The 23,464-nt window shown below is 42.1% G+C and overlaps 1 protein-coding gene across 2 annotated transcripts; it reads right to left on the bottom strand.

Annotated features, from left to right (window-relative positions):
- Nucleotides 1–7,825: 7,825 nt before the first annotated feature.
- prkaa2 (protein kinase, AMP-activated, alpha 2 catalytic subunit) lies at nt 7,826–23,464 on the bottom strand. Of its 2 annotated transcripts, XM_079244996.1 has the most exons (10): nt 23,155–23,464; nt 21,473–21,614; nt 20,317–20,410; nt 17,568–17,712; nt 16,681–16,768; nt 15,943–16,167; nt 13,660–13,822; nt 13,231–13,569; nt 13,016–13,142; nt 7,826–11,373 (listed from the first exon to the last, which is right to left on the bottom strand). In XM_079244996.1, the coding sequence occupies exons 1-10, from the start codon at nt 23,252–23,254 to the stop codon at nt 11,123–11,125; spliced, it is 1,674 nt and encodes a 557-aa protein (XP_079101122.1). In that variant the 5' UTR covers nt 23,255–23,464; the 3' UTR covers nt 7,826–11,122. The 2 variants fall into 2 exon arrangements, with proteins under 2 accessions (XP_079101122.1, XP_079101123.1); XM_079244997.1 differs by lacking the exons at nt 7,826–11,373; nt 13,016–13,142 and having other exon boundaries at nt 13,409–13,535; nt 13,628–13,822.

Here is a 23,464-nt window from a genome sequence, read left to right on the forward strand (position 1 = left end):
CCGAGGACTATCCAGCTCCTGAGTGTTACGCTAATGGAATAGCTGATTCAGGATACACTGAGATCCACTCAGAACCAGCGTATGAAGGAGACTACCAAGCTACTGTAGAGCAGCTGGAATCTCCCCTCACAAATACCCAAGACTCGCCGCCGGTGGAGGAGTAAGACATTTCCACTTCTTTATTCTGAAACACTTGTTCACCTGTCTGAGACGTTGGTTTCATTTGCTGCTGTGTGTCCTGTAGACCTCCAGCAGAAAACCGCAACAGTGTCATCATAAGCACAGAAAATCTGTACGAGGACATCTCCGCGTCTTCCGGCAAGAAGAAGGGGAAGAGCGCCAACAGCAAGAAGCGCAAAGGGACCCCAAAGAGTGAGGACTGACTTATAACAGCAATTAGACTGACAAAAGATTTTTTATTTAATATCTAAAGTAATTATTTTAACTGGCAGCAGGTCAGTAACATGATTAAAAGTCCTAATAGAGAGTGTGAGAAGGAAAGCAACGCAGGGTTTCATACCACGTCATTAAAAGCTTTGAGAAACCAGAGACTTTCTACACAAGTAAAAAGCCTGTAAAAAACTACGGCATATTTTTCACTTTACTTTACAAACACCTGCAATGCTTGTTAAAAGAGGAATAAATTCCGATCTTTCCATTCCTCAAACATGATGCTGGTAACCCATTAAAATGATCATCATCTCTTTTTTACATTAGAAACAAGCAAAACTTTTCCCAGCTTAAGTTAAAAGCTTTCTGTGTGTGTGTGTGTGTGTGCGTGTATTTCAAACAGCCAATATTTAAACTGCCTTAGATTTTTTTTGTATGACTAAATATCTGTGTTTTTCCTCAGACCCGTACGCTGAAGCTCCAACAGAAACAGTAAGCATCTTAATGAGACTTTCCAGAAACTTCCTCTTCCTCTTCACAGCTTCATGAGTCATTTTTATTAAACATGACTTAAATACCAACTTATCTCTTATTTCCAGGTTCAAGAGAAAACCAAAACAGGGAGGTTTGGCAGGTAAGACCTTCTTTTTGGACCATTCCTCCCCTTTTTTTTAATCTTTCAGTCACCCAGAGAGAGTTTGGTTTGCTTATGTTTCTGCGACCCTCCCCTGCTGGTTCAGTCAACACCGTGGTTTCTTTCTATCTCCTTTCTGCAGGATTGATAAGAAAGCTGCCGCAGAGGGAGCGGAGGAGAAAGAGCTGAAAAAGAAAGAGCGGCAGCGGCTGGAAAAGGAGAAGAAGGAGCTAAAAGAGAAGCAGGAGCGGGAGAAGAAGGAGCTAAAAGAGAAGCAGGAGCGGGAGAAGAAAGAGCAGAAGGAGAGAGAAAAGAGGGAGAACGCTCTGAAGAAAAAATTCAAAGTGAGTCTTGTTGTTTTGACGGAAAGACATGGAGGGTGATGGGGCAGCGGAGGAGGGTGGGGTGTGTGTCTGTGCATATAAACCTGTCTGGATTCATTCCTCGCGCTGAACTGATGCAGCATGTGCAAAGCCAATCTGTGTAAACATGTGAATCACAGTTTGCCGTATTTCTGACAGAAGATCTATGAATTTCACACTCAGCTTTCTTTCTACGAGCCTGTTGTACGGGAGATGAAAAGATTCTTTAAATCTGATTCAAAAGACTTACTTTTTAAAAAAATTTTAGTTGTTTATGAAACACTCAGGACTGCATCCATCTCCTCAACCCATCGTTAATGTCTCACATCATTGAGCACTACTTCACACTGTTCGTGTTTCTGTTCATTAATCAGTTGAATCATAAACAAATATAGTATAAAGTTTCATATATGCACGTACATGTAATTACCAAATTTACCTCAGTAATAAACAGGACAAGAAATGATACCAGTTCATTTTTAAAGAATATTTTTTATCATATAAATATGACTATGTATTCTTTGATAAATATTTATGTAGAATAGATTAAATAAACTAAATGAAAAGTCCCATAGCATAAAAAACAAAGAAAAGTGTCTGTACACATCTGTAGAAGTAAAATACTGCATGTGAAATTAAAAAAAAATGTGGCATTGTTTTTTAGTAAGTCATGCATGAGAGCATTAAAAATCAATTAAATCCGTAATTGATTCTAAAATCATCAGGCAGCTAAAAGAAAGACGCTACAATGGTAGAAATGTTTTTATCTTTGTGTATCAGTTTAAAGATGTTCAGCAGCATTTTGTACCCTTTGAAGGAGTTTATACAAGGTAGAAAATGAACAGAGATATAGATCTATTGCATATATATACATATATATACTACCTGTCATAGAAAAAATCTAAATGAATCTGTAAACAACTTTGATTCTGGTTCAGACTCAACCAGGATTTAACTTCCACCCAAATATTACACAGAGCTGCAGCAAATGTCCAAATAAAGCAGAAAAAAAATATCGAATTATATATGTATACATATATATATATATATATATATATATATATATATATATATATCCACCGCACCGTTTTCATGTCCTTTCAGAACTTCCCGTAGTACCGCTGTTGAGCCGTTTCCAAATCATTCAATGCCATCTGACAAGCACTTTGGATTTTTCTAGCCAGTGTCAACATGAACCAGATGGTGAAGAAGGAAATCTGAAATGATCTGGAGGAAGGACAAGCCGCTTGTCTTTTCTTAAACCTTGATTACTACGTCTTCATATTAGCCCCATATACGGTATGAGGAATTTTTACTTGTGCATTACTGGACAAGACTTTCTGTAGGTCTCTCTGCAGTCTAAACTGCACCAGTTTCACCAGTTTCAGACTCCTTTCAAGTCTTTCAGCCCTTTTGCGGCAATTTACAAACTATAATTTCAAATGAAAGAAATTAAAGTGCCGGGAATATTCACACCGCAGTCATCCTCTTCATCAGAACATCCTGAAAAACTGGTTGGTCTTAATGTTTCTGTGGAAGGTGAACGTAGAACACCTGTCAGTGAAACGTCTGTCAGCGGTGCTGTTTGTCTTTCTTTACCCTCAGCTTATCTACAGGGTGACATTTTCCAGGATCTTAGTAGTCTGCTGCATTACTGGGATGGTTCTAAGTGGTCCAAGTTTTTCAGAAAACACAACACCGACAGCTGGAAACCTTTTAGATCTGGTCTTGGGGAGGAGAAGACAAACCAAAAGGATAACCTGTTGCTGTGTGCATTAGATCACAGGACAGGAGGAGGCCATGTACCAGGCAACAGTCACTGTCACGACAAAGGGCCGTAAGGACGATCTGCCCGTCAAGAGCGGCGACGTCATCAGCATCATCCGGACAACCAACTGTCCCAAAGGGAAGTGGCTCGCCAAGGACAGCAGCAACAACTGTGAGTTGAAAACCTCATATCATCATCAGTGTGTTCAGAGGAAGATGGAAGGTGTGTGTGAGGAAGCAAACCTTCTGTCAGGCTGGAACAGGAATGGAAGGCTGGGGGCTTTGTTGGTTGTGGACACCTGTAGTTACCGTATGCATGCATGTGCTCCAGATGGGTACGTCTCTGTGGATCATTTGGAGCTGGACATCCAGGAGATGCTGGAGGTGGGGAAGAAAACCATGCGCAATAGCAACATCATGGAGGCGGAGGTTACCAGCACGGGGAGCAGGTATGACGCTCCCAACAGGAAACGCCACACACACAACTCAGTGAAATGACTCATTCAAGTTTCCAGTCATCACTATGACTTGTAAAGATTGACTTCCGGATGTTTTGTCTTTTTTTTTCCTCAGAGCTTCGAACCATTTTCCTCAGTCAACAGAAAGCTGTAAGTTTTTACTCTTCGTTGCTGATTACTGGGCTTTAAATGTTGCAGCAGCAGTTTGATGGTGTTGTGTTCAGTCTCAGACGACAGCGACGAGTGGACCTGTGATGATGATGAACTGCTCCCTCCTGACCCGCAAACTACAGACCCATTCCCGCCATCGTGAGTAACCGTCACCATGGTAATCAGATTTCATTTCATAGGAAGACATTCAGTATTGTTTCTTTTTCCCTCCGCAGGATTCACACCAGGACCGCCTCCATGCCAGATATGGGTAAGAAATCCTCACACAGATAGTGTGTGTTGAGTCAAAGTAACTTAGGACGTGTTAACCAACAAAAGAATTTCTTGTAGGATCTTATATCAGGATAAGGTCATGTAAATTAATTCAGCTATGCAGTCTTATAAAGATGCAGATGCAGACATGTTTAGGTTTGCTTCGATATCAAAGATCATTAAAGCTCCAAGACATGAAGAATCCCGCCATTTTTTTAAAAATGAAAAATCAGCATGTTTGTGTAGATTTCAGATTTTCCACTGAAGCTGTGCCTGCCGAGGCAAAAGTCAGGACTTTCCTGTTGAGGAAAACTCCTTCACTATTCATGTCAATTCAGCTTGATTTGTGTAGGGCCAACAACGTTTTCTCAGGGCACTTTACAGACACATCAGTTCAAGCTAATTCATAAATAACCTATGATAGAAACCAACTGATTGCATCAAATCTTGACTTTGATCCAATCCCCCATCCTGAGCATGCACGCGGCGACAGTGGGAAGGAAAAAACTCCCTTTTAACAGGAAGAAAACCTCCAGCAGAACCCGGCTCAGGGAGGGCAGCCATCTGCCTCGACTGGTTGGAGTGGAGAGGACAGGAAAGACAGATCAACATGTACAACTGCACTTATTCAGGAAAACCTGCAGAACAAAAGAGAAATAAGTTAGAGACGGCAACATTGTCATGTATTTATATATTTAAACATTAGGGAAAGGGAGCAAGGTACTACTCTGTGCATGAGGCGTTGTCCTCATGGCTGCATGACTAATAGATGGCTAGCATGGTTATGCTCTAACTATGAGAGCATAACCCGGACAGTTGGACCCCGTACATGCAGACTCCAACTCAGGAGATGCTCATCCCTATGGCTGCAGGACTAATGGATGGCAAGACTATCTCTAACTATAAAGGTAGAGCTTAGTGTTCCATGCCATCCTCTGGCTCGTTCTTCCAGCAGGGAGCAGGAATATTTCTGATAGTAACAAATCTGGATTTTGTTGCATCAACCAGAGGAGGATGAAGGGTGATATAAAAAGTTGTGACTCTGAGATACTTAGAGAGATTTAGTGACCAATCGTTACAATAAGGGTTGCGTGAAATGTAACCGTGGACACAAAAAAAATCCTACTTTTTTTTCATTTGGATTCATTTGCCTGCATATTATTATGTTTTCATGCGTTCTTCAGAAATGTATTAATGCCAAAGATCAGAATTAGACTCTCAAAAAGAAGCTTGTCTCATTTAAACATAAGTTTTAATGAAAACGGCTTACTGATATGTCAAGAAGCTGTTTTTGTCATAAATCTTTGCCTCCAATGTGCACAAACAAACTGAAAACTGGAGTAAAAAAAATTCTAACTTAACCAAAAGTAATTCAAGATTGGGATTCAAGCTGGATGCAGTGCGTTTTTGAGTGGTTTATGTTTAAACATTTTATGTTTACTATGTTTAAACGTGGCCCTGACAGTTCTTCTCTGCCTGGATCTCGCCTCTTCTGGGTTCAGCAAAATGACAAACATTCCAATAATCTGGTTAGAAGAGGTTAGAAGCATTGAAATGTCAGTAAAAATAGTTTAATCATCTGAATTAGGTTTGTTTTCAATGTGACAACATGAGCTGCTGCTGATATTGCAGTTGAAAAGTCTGAATCTACTTTACAGCTGTAAACTGTTTGCTCAATCCCAGCTTTGTGTTTTGTTGGATGAACTGGTTGTCTGGTGAAACCAGAGGCTGCTAGCTGCTAAATGTGATGACAAAGTCCAGGTTTTTAACCTGACAAAAGAATGCTTTTGGTATGCTAAAAATACTCTTTTCACAGGAAACAAAGACCTTCCCATAAACCACCAGCACAGTCACAGTGACATGACCACCGACGACTCCCAAGCCCAGTAAGTTCACCAGTTTTAATCCAGTCAGACGCCCACATGTCCACAACAAGGATGTGAGAGAATTAAAATCACTTTTTTTTTAATCTTTATATCAGGGCGAGATATGAAGCACTTCAGAAGTTAGCAACATTTTTCCATTTCCCTCCAACTGAGGCGCCCCCTGCTGGGTAAGTATACTGGCACATGTGTCTGTGTTGCACACACACAAACACACACAGATTCCTAACGAATACGTGTCGTTTTTGTTTGACAGCTCCATCGAAGCCGAGACAAGTAAGTAAAATCTGAACAACCTTGTTTCTAAAGACAATGTGGCGTTTAAATCAGTTAAAACTTTTCTAATAAATTGTTCCAATGCAGGTCCGACACCTGTAGCAGAGATGGCAGCGATAGCAGAGGCAGCACCTGAAGCGTAAGTACAGAAGTTTCACACACACACACACGCACACACACACACACACTCACGTACACACACATAAAAATGCTAAACATGCTGTGGAACCTGTACGCAGACAGGTTTTCTTCCTTTTCGCCTGGAATGGGTTTCTGGGCATGAAAACAGTGAATGCTTTATTCATTAGTCTGAGAAGAAATGAGATGGACTGGAAATGCCCTCCTGTCCTACCAGGACAAGTCGAGCTGGCTCGTATCATCATGGGACAATGACACATTGTCAACTTAATGCGCTTCAACCGCATGAAGCGACATATTTATTATAGCAAGATGGCAGCTTGTAAATGATTAGTTTCTGTTGAGAATCGAGTCCAATCTGTTTTCATCTTCTTGCCGCAGGCCTGAGGATTGTTCAGCGCAGGATTTTGTTGTGGATTTTGATCCCTCTGTGATTATTTTACCTCCTCCTGACCTGTATGCTGACTTCACGGTGGAGTGATGACCATAAGGTGACGTCAGATGGACTCTTCCCTCCGTCTCTTTCATGTTTCTGTCTTAGTTTGTAGGAGCGAAGAAAAAAAAAAAAGAAAGAAAATATAATCATCCAGGTGCAACAGGATTTGTCTTCCCCATGTTATACGAGGATATTCTTGATTTTGACCTTATTTTCCCCGACAACTGCGAGGGCGCCTTATGGATCAGAATGATGAACTGGAAATCTTTCTTCTGCTCCTACAAGCTGTCAGTGGGAAGCCTGCGAGGAGCCACCACACCGCTGCTGCTGAAGCTGCAGGTTCTTACATGTTGACAATGAAAGCAGGACAGTTTGTTCCTGAGGAAACATCAGAAAAACAGGAAGAAACCTAATTCCACTGATTATCAGGTTGCTCCTCTGGATCCACAGAAGCAAGTCTCTAAATATTCATCTGTTTAAAACTTCAAACTGAAGTTTAAATGTTTCTTATTCACCGACAGTTGCATAGATTTTGCAGCAGAGGACTAAAGAGATGAATAAGCTGATGTGATGAGGGTGGCGTTTAGCTCGCCTGGTGGGACCACTGGCTGCAGCTTGTCCAGCGTTACTGCATGTTGCTCCTTCTCTCTGGCCGTTTCTCCTACAGTTACTGCTTAATAACTATGGTCAGGTTTATTTCTGAGTGTTTGCATTACTTTTTTTTTTTTTAATGCATGAACATAACTTTTATTTTAAACTTTTTTATTCTTGCTTGATCATTTTTGCAGAGTGTTTAACTGTATGTATTTAAATGAGCACATAAGCTACATGGAGTTTAATGTCCGGTCCTGCAGTTGGTCATAGAAACATCCATGCGCTTCATTTTCTGTTTTTTTTTATAGTCCAACAGGTGTCTCTGCCCCATGCCTTCAACTCTATGTTTATATGAGGCGATGAACGATATTCCAGCTGTGTAACCTGATGACTTGTGTGTGTAAGCGTGTAAAAAAAAAAAGACAAAAAGGAACAAGAACAAAAAGAAAGGCAGAAATGTTGTTTTATATTTGTTTATTTGTTTTTCAATAAATACTCATTAAAGTGCAAATCATAACAGCAATATCATGCAGTGCATAACAAGAGAAATCCAAACCCCAATCAGAGAGAGACGGAAAGACACTGCTCACACACACACAAGCACACACACACACACACACACAAAATCGTATGTTTGTAGACTTTCACATTAAGCAGTGTGCATCCAGACAGATTTCACACACATATGACACAGACTGGGGGGGTTTTAAGGTTGCGCTAATCGTAAGAACCCCGTTAGAGCTGAAGAGAGCGTGGCATCGCCGTGGAAAAGAATCACTTTGGTACGACAGAGAATCTGCATTTCATCAGGCCTGCTGGCATGTCGGAGAGCCAGAAACACAGACTGGAGTTTACAGGACAAACATGCCACAGGAGATTGTTTACAGCTTTAATAAGAGTACTACACCTGGCGGTAAATACTGGTCATATCAGAGGAGTTTTTAAGTCTGACCCACGACTCCTGCAAGACAAGGGAACGCACTGATCCAAGCTGTGTGCCGTTTGGGACGCGAGAACCAGAGATGGATGCATAAAGGGCAGGATGCAAACAAAGGTTCTCATCACGCAGAGGGAAAGTCGCCGAAGACAAAAACAGGATGTAATAAAGATGCTTTTCATAGAGTTTGGTGTTTATAAAGGTGTGTGTTGCAGCAGGGAAGGCAGCGGTTTCGGAACAGAGAAACCTCAGTTGTAAAAACATCATATATGTAGTAAAGGTTTCAGTACAACGTCAAAGACTGCAGCGTTTACGGCTTCAGCTCACCGTGAGCTGATAAGGCAGAAATGACTGAAACCAGCAGCGCTCCAACCGCGCAAAGAAACCGACTCAGTCAACACCGAGCTGAGATTTCACTTCACATCAGAGCAGCAAATTCAGTCATGAGGTTCCTTTATTTTTCTGGGGATGTTTAAGAAGCTCAGCGCTGCTCTGCAACACTGATGTCCTCCAGGAGGGGAAAGAAACACGAATGGATTCATGGTGGGAGGAAGTTCAAACCACCACATTTATTTATAATTATCTTCTCCAACACTGAAAACACCCTAAAACATCTTGTCCCAGCAGCTCCCAAACAGCCCCAGTCCAGGCAGATTCTTTAGTAGCTGAACATGTGAAGAATTCATGAAAATAGTTTCAATAATATTCATCCATTTTCCGAGCCGCTTAGTCTGATTAAGGGTTGCGGGGAAGCTGGAGCCTATCCCAGCAGTCGCTGGGTGACAGGCCAGTGCACCCTGGACAGGTTGCCAGTCCATCACAGAGTTCCAACAAAACATATTCAATTCTTGTGCATTTATGTCTATTTATGTCTGAATTGTTTTGTTAAAGTAACCCTCAATCATCTTCCCACTGACACTTTCACTCACATCACTGTCATACCAAACCTCGTCTTCATTTCCTTTAGTCAATCACACGCCTCCAGCCGGAGAACATAAGACAGATAAAAAAAAGATGCAGGTGCGTTCAGTGTTTTTACTGCTTTCAGCTGACAGCCTGTTTACAGTGTTTTGTAAAGATCTGAGACGCCAGTAAACAGCAAAACGATTACAGTAAATCCCTCAGACCTCCGCTGTACTGCAAACAGTAGGAAGGCAAAACGTCTGTACGCTCCAGCCCTAAACGCTGACCATTAAAACCAGGAGAGAAGATGCATAAGATTCAGCACCAACGTTCGCTTTACATTCAGCCAGAAAAGATGCGACGGAACGTCCTGACAGGACGATGCGGAACGTTCCCATCAGTGCTGAAGCTGCGCTGGTCATCAGCTGTGTGTCCGCTCAGACCGAGCGCTAACTCTTCAAACGGCTGACCTCAGGTTGAGACTTTCAAAGTGCTGACTCATCAGAAAGGAACCGCTAAAGTGACCAGGAGCTCAGTGGACGCCTCCTCTTCCCTCTAGCCTCCCAACAGTTCAAACCAAAATCCTGACGCGCCCGTGTCAAGTCAGTAAAAACACAACAACTATGTGACACACACTTATCTGACTCACACACACACTCTCCGTATGCATGTGCAGAGTTACTGTGTTGCATTCTTTTAAGGCAACTGGAGAAAGTTTCAGTGGTTTATGCTCTCCTGGAGCACATGCACACCATCTCGCACCGCTTCCAGCAGCATCTTCCGACCTGCTTCCAGGAAAACGGACGTGGCTGATGATGTTTGCACATCGGTGCAGAAAAAAAAATGTATTTAATGTGTAAAATTCATTTCAAGGCTTCAAATTCTTGTGGTGTTAAAGGCTTAATGTGACAATGTTTGCTACACTAAAACATTCCTGCTGCATCATGAGACATCTGTTATAACTAAGCTTACTGCATACTTGACTGATTGCCTGTTCTGGAGTCGCAGGTCTGCTCTGCTTGCTTTATTAAACTGCATTCTGACGCGCTGAGTGGCAGCGGCTTTATTAGGAGCTCTGTGAGGGTTGCATATTTGCAAGATAGTAAAGACAGTGAGCAGAAAAGCCCGTGTGAGATGGTGTGCATGTGTGTGCTACACAAACTAAGTTTCATATTTCGCACCATCTTGCTGCCTCTGGTGATTCATTCATCATCTATTTGAAAATTAGGTTAAAACACTAATGTAGTGCTAAAATAATAAAACTACAGTACCTAAAAAAAAACCCCATCTTTCAAAAAAAAAAAAACAAGGATCTGATACCTAAATAATAATAATAATATTTTTGATGTATAAAGTCTGTTATTTGGTATAACTTTGTCAACATTGTCAGCTATGGAATATGATTGTAATATAAATATACATGGATAAGAAAAGCTTTTTTTTTTTTTTTTTTTTTACAAACTATAAAAAACTTGACATAGAATTCTGTGTGTAATGTTTCCTCTGACTCAGCGCTAATGGTGATCGCCCTGATCATGGTTCAGCAGGTAATGAGAGACTGAAGGCGTTTATGGAGGAGTGACCATAAACTTGACCTTTGCTGACTCATCTCTCACTTTTGCTGACATCATCAACAAAGCTGAGTCCTACAATCTGCTTTCACACGCTGTTCGATCACCCGACACTTTCACCCCAACGTCTGTATGGAAAAACTTTTTTTTTTTTAAAGAAAAAAGTGATTATTCTGATTTTATTCCCTTTTTCTCTCCCCGATCACCTGAGGTCAACACCACACAGGTATTGCTGATCACAGTGCTGTTTGGAGAACAGAAAGAGGAAAGTCACTCCAAACATCTACAACTTCCTACCTCCCAGTTAGCTTAAAAACCCCGCTGACATCCAGGCTACAGGAAGGGACGTCTCAGCGTGCGAGTGTGGTGATCAGGCTGGCACACATTTCAAAGAAGTCCATGGTGTGTGATCCCTGGCGTGGGGTGAGCTGAGGGGAACTACCAGAGAGGGATCCTGGGAGAGACGAGCTGAGCAAAGGCAGATCTATCGCTGGGCTCACAGAATCGATGCTCAGTCTGGGTCTGTGGAGACCGGCGGTGGAGCCTGACCTCTGGGGAGTGGACGACCCAGATTTAAAGCCGACGGCCTCGATGATGTCGTCTGCAGGTTGCGGCATAGAAACATCAAAATCCGTTAAAGAGGAGTTGCCTGCTTTATAAACAAACATTTCTCAGATTTAAAACTCAAAAACTTGCAGAAAGTGCTTCACAAAGTCTACAGTTGTGCTCATATGTATTTATAAAGAAAAGGCTGAATTTACAAGTCACTCAAATAACAGCATGTTTATGTAGACCGCTTCATCAGGTGTCTTGTTACCTAACAGTACATGTACAGTAGTGCTCATATATTCATCCCCTTTTATTAAAGAAAAGGCTGAATTTACAAAAGTCACTCAAATACCTGGAGACTTTAAAAAGGAACAATAACTAAAAATTGGCAAAAAATATAATTTAGTAATATAAGACACTGTTTTTTTCATTTAATTGAGTTGAAGAAAGAAAACAAACAAACAAACAAATTGGTCCTGGACAAATTAGAGCATTTTTCTGTTGAAAAGTGGGACAAAATACCTGTCAACAGGTGCAGAAGTCTGACTGAGAGGAACAGAAAACACCTGACTGGAGCAGAAACATTAAAGGATTGTTCAACTAAATATTACTTTATGAGTGATGTAATATGTAATAAATCATCTCATTTGTTTGCTTTTTAAAAAAAAAAAAATTTCTATTGAACCAGAATTAGAAAATAATGTAATGATTTTCATAACATTTTTATTTATTATAACTTTAGTCAATTTCAGCTCATTTCACAGGCAGCTGGTTTTTTTCCTTATTTAATGAAAGGGTATGAATAAATATGACCACAACTGTATCAGCTGATATCTGAACCGCTTTCATGCAGCTGTCCACTGCAGTGGACTCCTGTTTAAAAGCTGTTTTCTGGTATAAGAGAGGTTGTTACATTTGCAATCAATGAGAATCACCCAACACACTGCCACAAACATATACAGTGTAAAATTTCACACATACACGTACATGTAATTACCCAGTTTACTTCAGTGATAAACAGGACAAGAAATGAGTCCAGTCCATTTATTATAGAACATCTCTATTGTAGAAATATGACTATATGATATTTTATAAATATTTAATAGAATAGATCGAATAAACTAAATAGTCACATAATATGAAAGAGAAAGAAAAATGTGTCTTTGGATGTCTGTAGAAGTAAAATACTGCAGGTGAAAAAAATCTGGCATTGTTTTTTCTAATGATTCACACATGAGAGGATTAAAAACCGTTTTACTTTCTTTGTCTTTTAATTTCTTTTTTTATTTTTCTGAAACATAAATTTCTAAATTATCTTTGATTTAAAAAAAAAAAGGTAATGTGCACAAAAAAATGGGAGAAAAAAATATTTTTCTTCCCTTTCAAACCACAAAGAAGACAAAAATATATTCAACTTTTCCCATTGAAAGACGTATTTTATTTTATGTGTGCTAACGGTATAAAACGGAAAAATCTGCACTTGCTTTGACTCCACTCAGAAAGCACAGCAGCAAAACGGAAGAAGATAAATTGGATTTCAGTCTCTTTTGTCCTTTCAGCAGCACTGCACCGCCACAAAGACACATCCGGTACGCTCAAATGAGAATAAAAAGTAAAACAAGTTCTCTGATATGTATTTCTTGCAGAAATACTGGAGATACGTTCAGCCGGAAAAGAACTTTGGTCTCACTTACCATCAATGCTCTTGAAGTCGAGGAGGTAGGATCTGTTGTCCACCTGGTAGAGCTGCAGGCTCATCTTCACCAGGTTTCCTGTCACTGGGTTCTTCCTCCGTACTCGCAGGTGGTACGGGTTCACCACCTACCACACAAAACAGCAGTCATTAGCAGACTTGTGTGTGTGTGTGTTCTGTACACATCCTCTGTGTGTTTAAGACATATTCTGTCACCTTCCAGTCAAAACTGAGCTGTTTCATGGCTCTGTACACCTCCGCCATGATGTCATGAGGCCTGCTCTGACTCCTGATGCCCAGGTGCCACTTGGCTTTCTTCACCGCCATGGGTTTGGGCCGGGTGGTGTTGAGGGCATCCAGGGGACAACGGGACTTGGGGCTGTCAGCCAAGAGTGGAGGCATCCTCTCTGGGTGGGGTTTGACCCCAGGAGGCAGCGGCATGCCCTCCTCTATAAAGGAGCCCTGCGGAGGACTGGATGCCAAGTAGAACTCGCTGGCTTGGGTCATGATGCGGCGGTTATCTATAATCAGGTGATAGGCAACTGCTAACTGATCCTGCGTGGGCAGAGGGAGGACAGACGGATGTGATGAAGGAGGCGGCGCGAACTCTTACCGAACTTTACGTGCGTAAAAACTCATAAACACCTGCGGATCTCCGCTGTAGAGGCTGGACATAACCTCCGATTCTGTGCACTCAAACTTCTCACACACTTCTCTGACAGCCTCCTCATCCAGGACTGTGGCGTCGTACGACGGATCTTCAGGGAACAGGTAGCCTGGTAGGTCCTGCTTGAACCACTCGTGTTCCCTAAAACAAAAGACAGCATCACCTGCCAATTCCATCGCTTCGATCCGAATCTGACAATAAATAGCGGGGGGTCGACGAAAAAGGGTTCAAATATTTCACCGTTCAAAGCTGCAGGAAGTCAAACATAAACATCTGGGAGTTGGATAGTTTATGTGTGTGTGCTTTTCTTAGTACTTACCTCTCGAGATATTTGCAAGTTGTGTGTGTGTGTGTGTGTGTATTTTCTTTAACTTATCTCGATACTTTGCACTCAAGTCAGACGTGACGTGATGTCTTTGGACAACGGACATAACCAAGTGGTTCAGCAGTGAAATGAAGAAAGATGTGTGTCGGGTGCCGAGCGTTTCCAGCTGCTTGGATGACTTCAGCAACATGATGAAGACCTGGCGAGACAGTAACCCAGCAACCACTGGGGCGTGTGTCTCTCCTTCACCTGTACCTCCAGAGGCGCCATGTGCAGCTGGACTAAACTCAGCCCGACTCTAAGCCATCTTTACTAAGTTACATTTTTACTGGTAGTACTGGTGGCGCGTTAGGTTGTTTTCAGCTGCAGACGTGTCCTTTGTGTTTTACAGAGCTGAATTAAATAAAACGGGATGCGTTGGATTGAGCACTAGACGCCTTAGTTTCTCTCAAATGTACTTCTGTAAAGTACTTGAGCGATTAGTTGCTGAGCGTTCCACCACCGTCCCTCACTGGGAAGTACAGGTTTATTGAGTGGCAAAAGCATCTGCACTGTGCAGAGCATCTGTGTTGGAATGTGTGAAATATGTGTTGAACGTTTCTCTCAAATCATCGTTGTTTAGGGACTTTGATTGACTGAGCCCGATATTAAATAGTCTGTTGATTAAGCCAAATACCATAGACTGTATAAAGAGATGGACGGAGTCTCCGTGACGTCACCCATAGGTTTCTGAAGAGCTGAATTAAAGCACGGTGGGCGGTTCCTACCATCGCCATCTTGGCAGGGGCATGCGTGTCGTCTAGCCCGGAAAACACAAATATGGGCAAAGAGGTGGAGCTGAGAGGGGGGCTGTGAGCGTCATGGTGGATGATTGACATCGAGCAAACTCCGAGCTTTCTGTAGCTAAAAGCAAACCAAGCTAACCCGGAGATAACAGGAGATAACAGGAGCTAACCAGCTAACGGAGGTAAGCGGGCTAAAGTTAAGTCACATTGTTAACCGTCTAAATACCATGGTTATTTTACATTTTTCTGATTTGAAGCGGGAGAATGATACATGTCAATCAAAAGGACACACCCCTAAATATGCCAACTTTGAGATTAAATTACTTTTAAACGGGCGAGTTAGAAAAAAATTCACTCCCCCCACAGTTGTCATGAAGGTAAACCTGACCTATAAAATAATGGATTTTTGAACCAAGCTGTAAACATGTTTATTTCTGCCGTGAAGTTGGCCTTTTTAACATGGAAGTCTATGGGGATTCGTCTGTTTTGGAGCCCCTAGTGGATGAAGGGGGAACTGCAGTTTTATGCACTTCCGCATAGGCTTCACTTTTAACCGCCGGAGGTTGCCGCTTGCCAAATATTAAACCATTAATATGAAACATATACAGAAGTTCCCCTGACGGATGGATCCTGCCCACAACATCTGCCCGTTACTATCAGCTGATGCCAGGACTGATGGAGGCAGATTAGTCTCATTTTGTACGGCAGCTAAAAGGTGGTAAATAAAAAAAGAAACTTTGGTAGCATCTAAGAGAAGTTTTAGTTGCTCCAGATTAAAAAGAAAAGTGGAGTTCAGAGGGGGGATTACTGTGTTCAGTAAGTGATCAACAGTGAGGACAAACACAGATTACCAGCACTTTGGCTTTTCCTCCCCTGACAGAGCTGAAAGAAGAGGAAGGACTGAGTACAGTACAGTAAAAACTGGATACGTTAACATGGAGGAACACGTTCCAGACTGCTGCTTTACACTGCTGTTTGTACAAACATGCAACTTTTTGTAAATGGTCGTTTTAAAGCTTCAAGTTGAGTCCCTTTTTTTTTTTTTTTTTCCTGTGATGGAACAGATGGTAACCTCTGGGGGTGGAGTCCACCAAAGTGTTCAGCACGGCGGGTAAAAGCCGGGTCTTGACTGAACTGCGACGGGTTAGTACCTGATGTCTTTGATGGTAGCCCTCTTAAGTGGATCCACCTGCAGCATGAGCATTAGCAGCGAGGCCACGGAGCGGGTCAGGTACTCCGGGATGTAGAAGACCCCTCCTCTGATCTTCTTAAACAGCGTGGGAACGTGCTCATCATCAAAGGGCAGAGTGCCACACAGCAGGGCGTACAGGATCACCCCGCAGCTCCAGATGTCCACCTCTGGTCCCGCGTACAGCCTGGTACAGATATGAGACGGGTTTGATCGGTGGAACACAGTGTGACCATGATGTGACGAACCCCCGTAGAGTTTCTGACCGTAGCGAAGGGGAGGTTTTTTTTCCCATGCATTTTTTTTTTTTTGGAATCATGCAGGCACACGTCAACACAAACACACGTGTGGCACATATTCCTGCCAACGGTAATCCACACAGCAAAGCCACCTGAATTATAGTGACTGAACAATTGTCCTAAAAACACAGTGCAAGTGGGATTAGAGCTGAAACAATTAGCTGATTCACGGTTGAGTCAGAAGAATAATCAGGCGCTGCGATGATTAAAAAGTCTCATAATTTACCATCACTGCAGCATCTGATCAGACATTTAAAGATTGGCATCTTTAAATGTCCAAGTTGGGCCTTTACTTATCACTACTCACATACAGACACATGATTAAACAGAAAATAATCATCCGATTGGTCAATCATTTTGTCTTGATCACACATGTGACTGCACATATAACATACACACACCTTCCTGAGATGACCTCTGGAGCTGCATAGTTGGGAGAGCCACAGCTAGTTCGTAGAAATTCTCCATCTGACATCATGTTTGACAGTCCTGTTGGCCAATCATAAGGCAAGCACACGTTAACATCCGGCCGTCTTTACTTTGACAGTAAAAGAGACGACACACAGACTCCTGTTATCGTTTTTGTTGCTGCTGGTTCTCTTATGCAGACAGTTCACAGTGAATACTGCCAGGCAGCGAGGGTGAAGCTATATGCCATGGACGCTGCTGAGATCTTTATCCTCCTTTCCCCGCCAACACTCTAAGCTCCAGACACAAAGCTCATGTAATTGGATGAGCCTCTGTGTGTTCGCCATGGCGTGTGCCGTACACTAAACATCAGACATTCTGTGATTTGCTGACCTTCACTTTATCTTTTCTCCCTGCTCCCACAGCACTCCCTCTCTCACCAGTGTCTTTTTGCTGGCAGCTAAAACCCTCGTCCTGCTCGACACCCCTGCCACATTCCCCCTCGATTCCTTCCCTATCAGATGACACTGGGCCTCAAGGCTTCCTGCCAGTCTTGATACGAGACCTGGCCGTTGCTAAGGGACGTCTCTCCACCTCTCGTACCCCGCCGTGCAAAAAGGGCCCTCGTGTGTTATTAAAAGTATTTTCCTCTTTCTTCCATCGGGCGCTTTCCTCTTCTGCTGGAAAACAAACTTTCACCTGGCTTTAATCGAGTTGTCTAATTACAAAGTAACTCCAGTCTGCTCTTCCACTAACAGCCCTCTCTGTTGTTCACCTGTGAAGTGCTGTCCTTTTCTGCTTGTTTACTTTTTAAATATCCAAACAATACTCCTGCTGAGTTATTTGGTGTCTGCTTCCTACTGTTCTACTGGGATCTTACCAAAGTCTGCGATCTTGGCGTTCTTGTTGGCATCAAGCAGGACATTTTCAGGTTTGAGGTCTCTGTGTACCACCATGTGCCTGTGGCAGTAGTCCACGGCTGAGATAATCTGCTGGAAGAGGCGACGAGCTTCCGTGTCTTCCACCTGAGACACAAAATGAAAGGAAAAGATCAGATAAAACTGTCAGAAATGTAGAACTGTGTGACGGAGGCGTAGATCTAAAGAAACTTTACACACCTACAGCATGAACTGACCTGTGACTGGAAATATAGAAACGAAAAAGAACTGGATCGTGTTCTGCGTTGTGCTGAATCGGTGCAGACAGGAGGCGGTACCGTGTAAATATTTAATGCTGCATTAGTTCTGTTTTGAGCACCACTAACAAATGAAACTGGCCAAATGCTTCGGCATGTTAACAACTGTTTAGTCACTGTGTTGGAGTTTTTGCTGGGTTTTTTCTGAAAACAGCAGCTTGTGCTGACTTGAGACGCAGCTTACAGGATGGTGACAGTACGTCTGCACTGTGGAGCTGTTGAGCTGAAAGATGAAAGCTGTTAAAGTAAGAAAAGTACTGATGGGAACAGCTTCTGGGGATAGTTAAGACCTTTATCGGACTTTATGTTGACAAATCCACTTTTAGAGAATTGCATTTCAATACAATTTAAATGTAAATGACAGTGAAACTAAGACCCTGTTTACACAACGTTTCCACACTAAACTTTCTGCTTTGCATATTTAATAAAAACAACAAATATTTACACAACAGCAACCAGGCCTAAACCTAACCCAACCAAACTTATGCATCTTTCCATCTCAGCATCGTGGTGTAAACAGGGCCAAAAGGTTAAAGTCTGGACTCTCACTACATCCATACAACTTATTTATTTTTCATTTTTCAGCCCTTCTGATGTCGATTCGTCACCGTGCTTCAGATGGTTGCATGATTCAGTTTCAGCTGATCTTCAGCTTAGAGCTGAGTCAATGCAGGTCAATGTAGAATAACTGCAGTAGGTCGTGGAAGTTCACTACAACATAGTTTATACCATTGTCAGTGAGAACTGGCTGCATTCTTTTCGTATATACGCACACATAGTTCGGCGAGTTAAATCACTGTAATATTCCTCCGTTACCATAGCAATGCGTTAATCAGCTGGTTCAAATCAGCTGTCATTTAACAGGTGAATGAGAGAAATGCGCTGTAGCCTGACAGCGGTTGTTTGGCATTAAACGTACATCAAGGCCAACATAAAATAGTTTCTATACTTCAGCATATTTAGCAAGTGTTGTAAAAAAGAAATGCTATATGAAATGTTTCCTGTGTGGGACTGTGGTAAAAGCGGATTAAACAACTCGTGCATTAGACGGTTATAATGCACGACACGGAGTCAAGAACACCACGATGCGCAGTGTTGTTTAAAAATAATGTATAACTGTGTTAAATAATCAAGATCTCAATTTCAGTCAAAATAATCGTGATCATAATTTTTGTCATAATCAAGCAGCCCTGCTTCAGCTGCCAGATTTCACATTTTATAACAGAATACTTTGGTTTACAACTCAGCTTCATTTACATGGCACCATTAACAACAAAGTCGTCTCAAGGCAATTCAAGCAAAATCATAGAGAGGTTGACTGACTGACTGGAGGGTTTCCAGGTCCTGTGTCTGTAAGACTCGCTCCTATCACAGCCCTTCCACCACTGGGCTTTACATCAGGTGTTCGTTCGGGCGTGCTGTGTTTAGTTTTTGCAAAACTTCATGGCATGTAATCTGGCATAATATCTCCACTTTGGCCTTATCTACCTAAAGAACACGGAAGTCTTTTCCCTGCAACATTGCAAACCTAGATTTGCTGCCATGTTCTCTTTAGAGAGAAAAGGTTTTCTTTTGGCAACCTAAAGTCCAAACAAGCCATCACTGAGCTGCCACGAACTTTAACTGAAACTTGGAAAGTCTGAACTGGAGCTCTTCAGGTTTCTGCAGTTCCTCTCATCACTGCACAGTCTGACCTTGAAATGAACATGCACTGACACCCTCATCTATCAAGCACAGGGGTGTCCAAAGTCGATCTTTGAGAGCCCTGATCCAGTGGCTTTTCAATGTATCCCGGCTCCAACAGACTTCCACTTTGGCTTATTAATATGAATCAGGTGTGCTGAAGCAGGAAAACATTTCAAACCTGCAAGATTGCGTCCCCTGATGACTGGAGCTGGACACCCCTGCTCCATCATATTTCAAACCTTTGGAAAAACTAAAACATTTTGGAAAAGGCCTTAAAGCCTTTCTTAGACTTATATGCTGCAACAATTTCTTCTCTCAGGTCACAGCTGGTGTCTTTCCTCCTTGGTATTTTGTTAACAAACACCTAAATGCTGCAGAGCGGCACACTGCCAAAGCTTCAGCTCGTTTGTGAGGAGCTCACACTTGCTGCTTGATAAATTATTTAAGTGTAGTTGATTAACAGCACTTGGCTGCAACTTACCCAGTTAATTACTCCGGAGACAGTGAGGGTGGACGTAGTGTTACACATACGGCATTTTGGTTTTGTTTTTGTTTCAATAAGCAATGAGATGGCTCAAGTTGACAAGTGTTGCTGTTTATCTGAGCGTGTATTTACTTCATTTCATGATCAAATAAGGAATCAGGGGATTTCTATGTTCTATAAAAACACTAGTTTCATGTTTGATGTCAGCAGTTTATTATGAATTCATGTATTTAACCAGTCAATTCATTCATAAAAATGTCTTACCCGTCCATTTTTGCAGATGTAGTCAAACAGCTCCCCTCCTGACACGTACTCCATGACCATGAAGAAATCTGTTGGTGTACTTATAACCTGGTACCTAGAACAACACACTTGTAATAATGTGAACTTATTCGATTATTCGCTGGCTTCTTGTTTTATCCTTATTCAATCAAGCCTTTAAAACCTACTTTATTAACACAGACATTGTAAGTACATAGAAACGAAGTTACAGCTGGGCTGGCTGATGCAGGGAGGTAATCTTTCATAAAGGTCAAGTATATTAAACTACAGGCCCCATCTCATGAGTTGTTGCTTGTGGGTGATTCTGCACTTCATCACGGTCTGTTTCTGTTACCGAGTCGACTGAATCAAGACATGTGTGCGCCCATGGAGGGAAATAAATACAAACCAAATCAAAAAACCCTCCACTTTTCTGTCCAGCATGCACACATTCAAGGTTTCCGAATACTCTTTACGGTAAAAGCTCCTAAGAGCAAGCTAAACGTTACTGAGATTCATTTCATGCTGTGTTTCTGTGAACATGGTCAAAATGTTCCGGAGTCTTTCTTGGTACTGTACTTGTTACCTGATACCATGATATGACTGTACACCAGCATGTATGTGTTTCTGACAGAGTTTCACAACACTCCTGCTTGTGACCTGAGAGCTCACATATCTGCCATCACTTGCAGCGTTACAGTACAGGCTAACCCTAACCCCGGCCTAAAAATAACACAGAGATTAATGAGACTCAAAAAGAATGGACTGACAAGGGGAAAGAGACAAAGGAGATATAAGACTGTGGACACGGCGAAAGAAAAACATACATCTGCGAAGGGATAAGGATTTAGCCATGCAGGATTTAAAGCAACCGGAAGAGCAGGTTTCTTTATCCAGGTCCAAGCTTGTTTGTGAGTGTGATTTAGTATGTTTGTGCTTTCTAGATCTTGGATGTCGTGCGAGCATGCTCAGTACAGACCAGCAGCAATAAACAAACAGGAAAAAGCAAAGCAAGCCACCATAAACACCAGAAACACCATCGCAATGGTCCCGCACGACAAGAGTTAATAATACAGCAAAGCTAAGTCTTCCTGTGTGGAGCCTGTCAGGAATTAAGTCTTATTTATGAATGATGGATGTGTTGTCTTCTTCAACTTACAGTTTGATGATGTGTGGGTGTCGGAAAAGTTTGAGATTCTGTATCTCACGTTTGATCTTTCCAACAACATCGAGACTGCGGATCTTCTGTCTATTCAGGATCTTCACAGCCACTTTATGGCCTGTCAACTGATGCTCACCAACTAAGAACAGAATACAGACATGAGTCAGACAGACCACACTGATGCAGTAGGACTAAAACGCTACCAAAGGATCTGGAGAACTTTACCATTACAGTGTAAAAATGTGTATTTTCTAATGTTTGTAACTTAGCCCCTATGTTCTCTTTGTCTGTGGTCGGTTTTCTGGCTGCCTGAGGCTCAGTTCAAAATGTTATTGCAGCTGCTAAATCTGCATACAGGGGAACAAAATCTGTGATTAACCCTTGATAGGAGGAAGATGAGCTGCTCTGACAAAAAAAGAAAAAATATATCCATTAGGGGTGGGAAAGTCAAACCGAAAAATTGAAAACTGGGATTTTTTGTTTCACAATTTAAAAATAGATATTTTTGTAAAAAAAAAAAAAAAAAAAATATTTCCAATTAAATAAAATTAATCTACTATGTAATTTTTGTCATTTTTATTGGTTTTATTGATCTTTTTACTTGTCTTCTTGGGCATTATAGCAGCAGAATGATTGTCTGGCTACTGTGTTGTTTTCTCCTAACTGAAATCAAGATAAATTACTAGCAAAAAAAAAAAGTTTGATACATTTTTTTGCGTTTTTAATCTACGAAAATCAGTAATATCGGAAAAATTACTGAATATAGAAATTTAAATCGAAGCGGCACCCAAAAAAATTGGAATCGAATCGGGACCAAAGCAGCCCTAATATACATAATTACAAACTCTTTAAAAAATAGAAGAAAGAAAGAATGTGGCATTAGATTACATGAATCTAGAATTAATTCCAAGTGGGTTATGATGATGGTTATCTCTGACAGAAATGATAATCATGCTCTTAATAATAATATAACCGTGAAAGCAGGAGCTTTAATGCCTCCCTGTGAGCTAAAACATCCATTCAACTGCGCACTCAAGAAGCAGGTGGGGGAAGAAAGCTCACAAGGTCACGCTGAGAGCCCAAACACTAGCTAAGAAAACTGAATTTATACCCTGCCATCACATTTGCCACTAAAGATTGACGTGCGTCAAAGGTTTCCTCAGCCTGGCAGGTGCTGAACAAGCTGGCGTTGCCAAGACGCGAGGCTACTAATCGGACTAGCAACGCCGCCTCATAACATTAACGACAACGTTACGCTCTCACGGTGGGTTTGGGTGAAACAGAGCTTTCCTTTCCCCGCAAGACGAGCTAAAGAAACCTGCAAGACCACAAAGTCTAAACTGTTTAATGCTGTGAGACGATAATGTCAGCGTGACTTTGCATCTCTGTTGCCCTCCAGGTAACTACACCTGCTATAGCTGATAACTGTAAGCTAGAGAAAAGGGGCTTTGGTGGAAGAATTTGACTTTGAAGTGGTGGGATTCACAGAACGCAGTTGCGGTACAAGTTCAGTCTTGTTTCTCACCGTAAAGCGGCGAGTTACGCAAACTTCTTACTGTCAAGTTCAACACGGTGCGTCGAAAAGGGGTGGGCTCGGACACTATTTCACGTTAACTACTCCGACCGACAGCCTCAAACGCATTCATAAAGCACCGCATGACACAAAAACATGACTTAACTCTTTACTTTCCCGAATGTCCCCACTCCGAGCGTGTCGCCGAGGATGTAATGGCCGATCTTTACCCTGCCTTCGTGTTTCTGTTGTTGCCGCTCTGCCATCTTCTCTGTTACCGACAGCTGGGCTCGCTCGGTGCGGTGGGAGTGCTGCTGCCTGGCTGTAGGCACACGGAGGGGCGGGGCCCTCCTGTTCTCACCGCGCGGAACGAGCGACTACTTGAGACAGATGTCGTGCCAAGGCTGTTATCCCGACAGAAATGGTATCCGTGCCGCGGAGGCGCGCAGTCCTTCGGTGCGGTGCGGCGGTCTTTA

This window comes from Telmatherina bonti (assembly GCF_933228915.1).
Source record: "Telmatherina bonti genome assembly, chromosome: 8".
Lineage (NCBI taxonomy): Eukaryota > Metazoa > Chordata > Actinopteri > Atheriniformes > Telmatherinidae > Telmatherina > Telmatherina bonti.